This window comes from Charadrius vociferus, unplaced genomic scaffold (genome assembly GCF_000708025.1).
Source record: "Charadrius vociferus isolate BGI_N301 unplaced genomic scaffold, ASM70802v2 scaffold15, whole genome shotgun sequence".
NCBI lineage: Eukaryota > Metazoa > Chordata > Aves > Charadriiformes > Charadriidae > Charadrius > Charadrius vociferus.
The window spans coordinates 3,544,036-3,552,966 of NW_009650064.1; the positions used below are offsets into that span (position 1 = coordinate 3,544,036).

The following is an 8,931-nucleotide window of genomic DNA, read 5'->3' on the forward strand; positions in this document are numbered from 1 at the left end:
CTTGAGGTCATTGTTCTGCGGCCAGTTATCAGACATGATATGTCAGGTAGCTGCATCTGATTGAAGAGGACTGTGTACATATGCCCCCTTTTAAGCTGCAGTGTTCTTCAGTCATGCCTAATGTGTGAACTCATGGATGATGCTCATGTGAATAATCACCTAGAACAACTAGATGTTTTTTCCAGCTGGCTCATCCAGATCTACCTCTACCTTCACTCCAGAAGCCTCATTTTTCCTTGTTCCCAGTGAAAGCTCTGTCCCTTAGCTTTGCCTGGATTTTAGGTGCATGCTGCAAGTGTCACTGCTTTCTTCAGTGCTTCTATACAAGGCTGCTCAGAAATGCCACTGGCATTTAACTCAGATTTTTCAGTCCTGAAGTGACTTTCAAGTGTCCTTTTTCCTTGTTTCCACGCACTCCTACCTGGTCGTGATGGTCTGGAGCGTGCTGGGTTTCTGGGTTTAATTTGGTTTGAAATCCACTAACACAGTTCTGGCCTTTGCTCCATTTGTCTGGGCGCTGGAGGCTCCTTCACCCACCGACCTCTTCCACATCCGTGTCTGATTTGCAAATAATGTGTTAGTTGTTAGCGGTATCCTGGGAGGGCTGGCGTTTGTTTGCAAAGCTCCTCTTGGCAAGGGGACAGGGAGCTTGCAGTTGCTGCCAAATAACACGGGCCTCCCAACAATAAAAATACGTTGCTTTTTTTCACCTCTGGACTCTGACGGAGGCGAGGAGGATGACTTTGGTTGCAGCACGTTACGTGACCTGGATGAGCGTCAGCTCCCCAACCGCTGTGGGTGCGTCCCCACCCCTTCTCCTGCCAGCGCAGAGCGATGGGCCATGGCACCGTGGCATGTTTTGTGTCAAATTAATCACTGGTATTTGCATCTAGAGATGCACAAAGCCTGCCAGGATTTTAAGTCTTCAGACATTTTCGGCACAGGGAAGCAAGGTGAGATCTCACCATCCCACTGCTGGAACTGCTTCTAGCGAGCGAAGCAGGAGACCCACAGGGTTCCCGTAGCGCCGCGGGCGGCAGGGCGACCTCCAGGCGAAAGCGGGCATGAGGCAGCTGCTGCCTGCTCTCCCTCTGGGCACAACGGCCGCCTGGCCCGGCACATCGCACTCCTCGGAGCCACGGCGTGTGCTTTCCTCGGAAGCACCTCAGCAGCACACAGTCTGTCAGGGCTTCTCTGGAAATATTTTTGCATTGCTTCACGCCCCAAATAATTGCTTAAGCCCCCCCTCCCTCCACCGCTCACACGCATTTTGACTCCTGCCCCATCCCGCTTGCCAGTTGTCCTCAGGCCTCGTTATGCAGAGCGGGATTTTTGCGTGCTGCAGCATGGCGCTCACTGCCTCTCACCCCCCGGGAGACGTCTCCCCTTCCCCAGCTCCCCCCACAAGCGGTGGCAGCAGCATTTGGGTCACCATGTCCCTGATGGAGCAGCCGACCCTACAGCCGGGCAGAGAGGCACTCGCACATGGCAGCTCTCTCTCTTTCTCTCCTGCTCGCCTCCGACAGCACTCACTCTCATTTGTATTCCTGATCTTTTGCACCAAAGGGCTTAATTTTGGCACAGGGCCTTGGGGGACAGATGGCCACAGCGGGGGTTTGTGACATGGAGGAGGCATGGCACGGGTGTCCCTCTGGACCCTGTAGCTGCTGGCAAGCTGAAGAGAGCCAGGGTAAGGACTCAGCTGCCGGCCACGTAGTTTCACTAGGGTGTTGTTTCACATGGCACGCTCCCTGGTGCGGATCCGTGCGGGGCCGAGTAGGACTCTCCCTGCCAGGGCCCAGACCTGGGCAGGGGAGAGCCGGATCGACGAGGCCGCCCTTTTTGGGTACGGGAGGGAACCTCACCATATGGACAGGAGTTGTGCTGAACTGCCCATGCCCAAGCCAGAAAGCAGACCCAGGCCTATTTTATTGACTAGTAGTGACAGAAGCATCTCCAGTTTCCCACCCAATGCCTGTTTGTGTGTCCAGTGCGGATGCAGTGCTCTGTGCAGGTCTGCCCCTTCCCAGTGCCAGGGTCCCTCCAAGCCACCACTCCCAGATCCTGCTGCAGCACCAACTGACGTTCAGGTCATCAGATACTCCCCAGTGTCACCTGGTCCTCTCTGCTGCTGACAACCATCGCCAAACTTCAACCATTTTAAGCTGAAATTGTCCTCTGGGTGTCTACCTCTACTATGTATACTAGCAGAAAGGGTTAGCCATTTCCAAGAGGGCACTTGGGCCAGGTGCTGGAGTGCTCAGCCTGGGAAGAGCACACAGTTTTAGCACCTTCCCCTTGAGATGTCCTCACATCGCTGCTGCAGCTTGGCTTGAGACGTGGCCCTCCCCATCCTGTGAAAATCCACCAAAACCCAGCCAAGTTATAAGCCATTTAAAGGCAGCCCCAGTCTACACAGTGGACCTGATTTCCTATGGGGTTTTGTGTTGTTAATGACCAATCTGGCTTCCAGGAATAAGTAAGTGCCAACTGGATGCTTTTTTTTGCAGCAGGAACATTTTGAAAACCAGTATCCCATGTACACCCTCTGGCGAGTGATAAATTGCAAGCTGCTGTGGCCACTTTTTCCACAGTTTGGCGTTTTTTTTGTGTCTCTTTCCTCCCTCTAGTCCCTTATTTTTGTGAAGCTAATAGGGAGTTAATTATATGTGTGACATCTGATTGAGTCAGCCAGTGGCTTCACAGTTTAGCAGGGGATGACAGGCAGATAAACAACCAGACACACATGCCCACGCACGAATGCGCGCACACACACTCACACATGACTGCATAAGCCTTTTCTCTTAGAAATTTGGATCTACAGCAATAATAACCCATGGTTTTGGCCAGCAGTGGACGTTTGTCCAAGGCAATGAATCCTGCAGTGACCCTTGGGCAGGCTGGCGAGATGTCACCCAAAGGAAATGGGGCTGGTTCATCCTTTTGCCCTGAAAAAAACCCAGCAAATTGGAAATTGTTCTTCTAAGACTACTCAGGTGACAGTACAAAACACAACATTACTCAGAAAAAACTGAAGGAGCGGTTTGGCTCGATGGAGGAGGCACCCACACCACGTGGACCCCAGCTTCGGCCACCCCCGGGCTCTGACCTGTGAAGATGCTTTTGGCTTGAGCCGAGACTGTGTGAACACATACTGCATGTCCGTGCTTGGGCCCCGGTCCTGACACTGCCTAGCTCACAAGCACTTCTTCGTGCCTCTGTTTCTAAAGCTGTAGCAATGCTTGTTTTTTTGGCACAAGCGGTTAGGAGAATAATTTCACTGATCTCTGTGGGCCACATCTGTGCTCGGGGCTGGAGCACCACAGGGGAGCCCAGAGGAAGGGTAATCCTGAGTTCAGAGGAGGGTTTATTAAGGAGCTATAAATTGAGCACAGAGCTACAAACCAGGAATAGATGGGTTATCAATAGCAGTATGTGGGCATCCTCCGTTTTTACGCTGTCTTTAGCTGGGCTTCTGTGCAAAGTGGATATGGAAGCATCATTGAAAAGGGACCCCAAATGCATGCAAGTGAGAGAAGCAGGGGCACTGACTTCCACAGCCACCTACATTTTGGGAGGAGGTGACACACAAATAAGGATTATTCTACCATGCTGATAATCTCATGCAGAGCAGAAAAGAGCCGTCTGCCTGCAAGCGGTTGTGCTTCCAAACAGCCCCTTTACTGCTATTGCATCCAGTCCTGGGGCAAAAGATGACAGCTTCAATCTCTTTGGGAAAAGCAAAGCCGTCAAGGTTCACTAAGGCAGTCTTTGCAGCATCAAGGCACTACACAGCAGCTATAAGATTCAGGTTTATTTTGACCTTTGTGGTTCTGGAGGACTGCTTGAAGGGAACAATCATGGTTCGGCACCCAAAGGGAGAGCACGGATAGTGACACAACCTGCAGTTTGCAGGTACAAGAGGAGATGACTTGGTCCTCAGCAGCCACCTGCCTGCCTGCCTATTCTGGGTTTGCAGCTGTGCCCAAAGCCCTGCAGACTTCCAGGTTTCTTAGTCCATAGAAATCAGACGGCTGGCAAGAGTGAGATGGAAAGTGAAGGCTGGCAAAGCATTTTTGAGGAGCTCTTGATTGCTTTGGTCTCACAAGCAGAAAAACCTCAGCCAGCTTCACATGCGCTGGCTGGAGACCTGGAAGGGCCTCGCCACATCCGTGTGCCGCTCTCACTGAGCCCATCAGGCTGCCAGGGCCAGACCAAGCGTTTCTGTCAGCTCTTTTCTTGCTTGAAATAATAGTTTTAGTACAAAAGCAGAAAGGACCAGTCATTGTCAGCTGCTGGTAGATCTCCAAGACCCACAACCAAGATATACGAAGAAATGTTTACGCAAATCTCATTAAAATATATCCATCCTCTTTCTGTGAGAGTCAAAAAGCTCCAGTACCATCTGCCAGAGCAACAACAAGTGTCCAAAGCTGTCAGCATGGGGCTAAACCAGGAGCCGATCTCAACACAGCCCATTGAGAAACAAGTCAAAACACTTTTAGTGAACCTTTAATTGCAGAGTCTAGTAATCGTCAGCCGATGAGATCTGAAATGTGGATCAAGCAACAGCTTAAGTAAGCGAGCTTTGCAACAAAACTGCAGAATCCACACACAGACATTATTTTTCACAAGAATGAATCAAAGCTCCTTACTCTGCCAGTACTGTGCGACAGCGCTAGTTATTTTCAGAAGTGGAGTTGGAGGGGCTCATACTTCACAGAGGACATCGCTCCTACGTAGCAAGGCACAAAGGATCCACTTTTAGTCTGAGCCAAGATCACCTACAGAGCCAGGCCTTTGCGCCTGGCTTGTGTTTAGCTACTGCTGGCTTCATTCAAGGGTACGAGCACAGGAAACTTGTGCAAGCAGTCCCTGCTAATGCACTTGCACATTTACAAGGCAGCGGAGCAAAACCACACTTGAGTCACAGCTGAACACACTTGATGGGGAGACACTGATGTATTTCACTATATTTAGATCAGCCTGGATCATCTGAAGGAGCATAAGCAGCAAAAGAAAAAGGAAGGAGAGAAGGCATTTTCTTTCATCAGGCTGTTAAAGAGTAGTCAGAGAGAAATGAAAAGGGCAAAGAAAATATTACCACTTACTTTGCATCTCTGGCTGCCAAAGAACAGATATTTTCTTAAGCAAGATTCTGATTACTGAGAGCAGATGATGAGGAATTAAGAAACCGGGAGATAAGATCAGGAATAGTTAATGAAAAACTTGGGATCTGTAAAACCAGTAAATGGGAAGGCCATATGAAGGCATGCTGGAGGAAATGGGGAAAGAAATTAGAGATGCTTTAGCAAACCTTTTCAGAAGTTCAAGAGAAGTCCCTTGGGACTGGAAAATATAACAAAAAGCGAGTGCTGGGGAAAGCAGCCTGAGGGCAAATTAAGGCTCCATCTAGTCAGTTTGAAATCCATTGCTCAAAGTCTTAAAGCTCTTTAAGTTTGGAGAAATACTTAGAAAAGCATAAGAGCACCTCACTAAGTTGTTTGAATTCACTGAAGTTTTTATTGGTAGAGCAGAACAAAGTAGAACGCGGTGAGAATTTCTGAAACAATGTCTTGCTTGGAAATTATTTTAAAAAGAGAAAAGGAGAGAGGTACCTGAGTAGAAACCAGATGACCCATGCAAGAAGAGAAAAACTCGCTAAGACATATTTGTTGCAATTTTTCAGCTTCAAGCCCTGGACAGGCTATATGGCACATCCAAGTGTTATCATGCCAGTTTTGTAAAGCAGTTTTAAGTTATGTTAAAAATTGCAACACTGCATAGGACATTACAAAGCCAACCATACATGTCCAGCCCTATGTCACATGCAGAAATATTAAGCTGGCACTCCCTGTTGGATTCAGTGAAATGTGGAAACAAACCTCCATGGTCTTTGCCTGGGTGACAGCAGGGATGATGCAAAGAAGATAGCAAGAGTCACACAACGGCAGTATCACAAACAACACTGAAGCAATAGGCTTGCATTGCTTTAATTAAAGTAGATATAGTTTATTAACTCATGAAAATAACGCTAGAAAATTCTGATCATAGAAATATACAAAGATGAAGACAAAGGTAACATAGACATGAAAACCTATAATATGAAATTTTTAAAAAGAGTTTCAGTACTGGTAAAATATTTAACTAGGTGATATTATTTTGTCATTTCTACCTAAGCTCCCCCACCAGCATCAACTCACAGGAAGTGGCACAAAGTTAATGTATCTCCAGTTTCTACTGGTTTATTTTCTATGTTTCATGTAGTGTTCTTTCTATCAACTTTTTTAATTCCTTTAAAACAAAGTGCTGACGCTTATATTCTCAGTGTTGCTATAATGCTTTGTAACTAACATTTCAAAAGTAGCTAATTGGAGGAAAAAAATCGAATATCAATGTTGTAATTAATTTTCATTAGGCAGTGGCATCTTACAGAACAGCGAGCGTGGCGACCTCATCCGTGTGTCCTGCGAATGATGCCATCCCACTACGGCAGCCAGAGAGTTGCTGTGCCTGGGGCTGCCCAGGCATCCTGCAGTTTGCCCAGGCAGTCCCCTGCTTTAAACGTTAGCTCAAATAAAAGCTGACACGAAAGCTGTGGCAAGGACAGATGAGAAAAGGACTATGAAGAGGAGGTATCAGCAGGTGCCACATCTGTGTTTGCATTTAAAAGACTGGGGAGGGGGGAGGGAGGGGGCAGCGGTGTGCGCCTCGTAGGGGTGTGTGGCAATGTCATTGCCCAAAGGCACCTTTCTCCTTAGCAAGAGCATCCTTGGTCCAGAAGGGCAGCTACGCAGCCACGCGACCACTGAGCTCATCGACCAGCGCAGCCAGGACACGACAGCCTGGTAAATCTGCGGGCATCAGAGCTGTGGAAACCCAAGGGAGGACCTGCAGCAGGGACTGAGCCCCAAACGCTTCTGGCTCGGGAGTCCCAAGGTGGCTGGAGGAGTCCGCAAGGGATTTCACTCTCAGTAGGTGCCCAGAGATCAGCACTAGGAAAGAGCTTACCTAAAAAAATATAATGACCTAGAAACTGATAAAACTCAAACGTAACTGGAAAAGTGTTTTGAAATACCAGGGAGAAAAGGAGACAGCAGTAACGAATGTCTGAATCGTTGAAAGGTCCAGCCAGTGAATCAGCGCCGGTGGGGCCTGGCGCTGAGCTGTGGCTGTAAAGTGAGGAACGCGTACACAGCACGCCATCGGGCTGACAGGGAGCCTGCAGAGCGGCACGTTTCATGAGGCTTGGAGAAGTGCAGCTGGTATGGTTGTAATTGTAGCACAGGAATACCAGGACATGGGGCAGGTAATGAGCAAACCAGTAAAATGCTCCACCTCAAACCCTGAAGTCAGAGGTGAAAAATGACAGGCAGCCTCGATCACCTAAGTGTGATGCTTAGGGAGTGGGCTTCAATGACTTCCAGTACGAGGAACTACTGTAAGACTTGCATGCAAGTAAGTTGGCAAGTGAATGGAAAACCTGATGACCATCCGTACATATATCTACATCTGTATCATCTATCACATGCAGGAAGAAGGATTAATTTTGCAAAAGAATCCAGAAACATATAAAAAGCAAACCATTGCAAGGCCTTCAGGGTTGCCACTAGAAAACCCCTTGACAGTTTTGTTAGTTGCACAACACACGCTAAGATAAAACACAGCAAGCACACACTGTGGTGCTGGCATCCTCTTATAGTCCTCTTTGCGTGTATGGAAACTGGGTAAACTTTGGAGCTCACTGGGGACAGTTTCATGACCACAGTGACCGCATCATGGCTCTGGAGGCCCTTATGGGACAGAATCACAGAGTCAGCACAGCTGAGGCTGGCAGCCACCTCTGGAGACTGTCTGGCCCAACCCTTGCTCTTGCAGCCAGAACATGCTGCTCAAGTCTGTGTCCAGTCAGGGTATCCTTGTATCCTTGTATCTCCAAGGATGGAGACTCCGCAACCCCTCTGTGCAACCTGTGCCTGTGTTGAACCACGCACACAGTACAAATGGGTTTTCTTATCTGCAATTGGAATTTTCTGGACTTCTGTGTGTGCCATTTCCTCTTGTTCTGTCCCTGGGCACTACTGAGAAGTGTCTGGCTCCCTTTTCTTTATCTCCCCATCAGGTATTTATGCACATGATCACCCTGAACCTTCTCTTCTCCAGGCTGAAGAGTCCCAGCCCTCCCCGTGTCTCCTTGTATGAAAGTTGCTCCAGTCCTTTTAGCACCTTTGCAGCCCTTCAGTGGACTCACTACAGCATGTCCCTGTCTCTCTTGCACTGGGAAGCACCGGACACAGCACTCCAGATAGGTCCCACGAGTGCAACCCTCTGCCTAATGCAGCCCAGGACACATCAGCTTCTTCCCTGCATGGGTGCATTGCTAACTTATGGTCACCTTGACCCCCAGTGGGCCACCAGGACCCCCAGATCCTTCTCTGCCAAGCTGTGTTCCTGCTGGTTGCCCCCGAGCATGTACTGGTGCACAGGTTTATTCTCCCCAGGGGCAGGGCTTGCCTCCTCCTCTTGTTGAACTTTAGGAGGTTCCTCTCTGACCCCCTTCTCCACCCTGTCCATGCCCTCTGAATATGGCAGCACAACCACTTGGGGTATCAGCAACTCCTCTCAGTTTTGTATCATCTGCAAACCTGCATCGTTGTGGAAGGCTGTCACGGTTAAGCATGGTTTCCCCTTTGTAAATCCATGCTGACTACTCCAAATCACCTCCTTGAACTTCATGTGTCTGGAAGTAGTTTCAGGGATTAGTTGCTTGATCACTGTCCCAGGGATCAAGGTGAGGCTGACTGGCCCATAGTTCCCTGGGTCCTCCTCCTTGCTCTTCTTGAAGATAAAAGTGACATTTTTTTTCCTCCAGTCTTCAGGAACCTCTCCTGATTGCCACATACATATTGAGGTAGCTTTTAATTTTTGTGC

At 48.8% G+C, this 8,931-nt stretch overlaps 1 protein-coding gene across 1 annotated transcript in view; it reads right to left on the minus strand.

The window, feature by feature from the left end:
* Nucleotides 1–8,574, minus strand: part of GRHL2 (grainyhead-like 2 (Drosophila)) — a 102,817-nt gene extending 94,243 nt beyond the window's left edge. The window contains exon 1 of the mRNA XM_009891912.1: nt 8,396–8,574. Coding sequence (XP_009890214.1) covers nt 8,396–8,574 — 179 coding nt within the window. The remainder of the gene's footprint in view (nt 1–8,395) is intronic.
* Nucleotides 8,575–8,931: the final 357 nt, after the last annotated feature.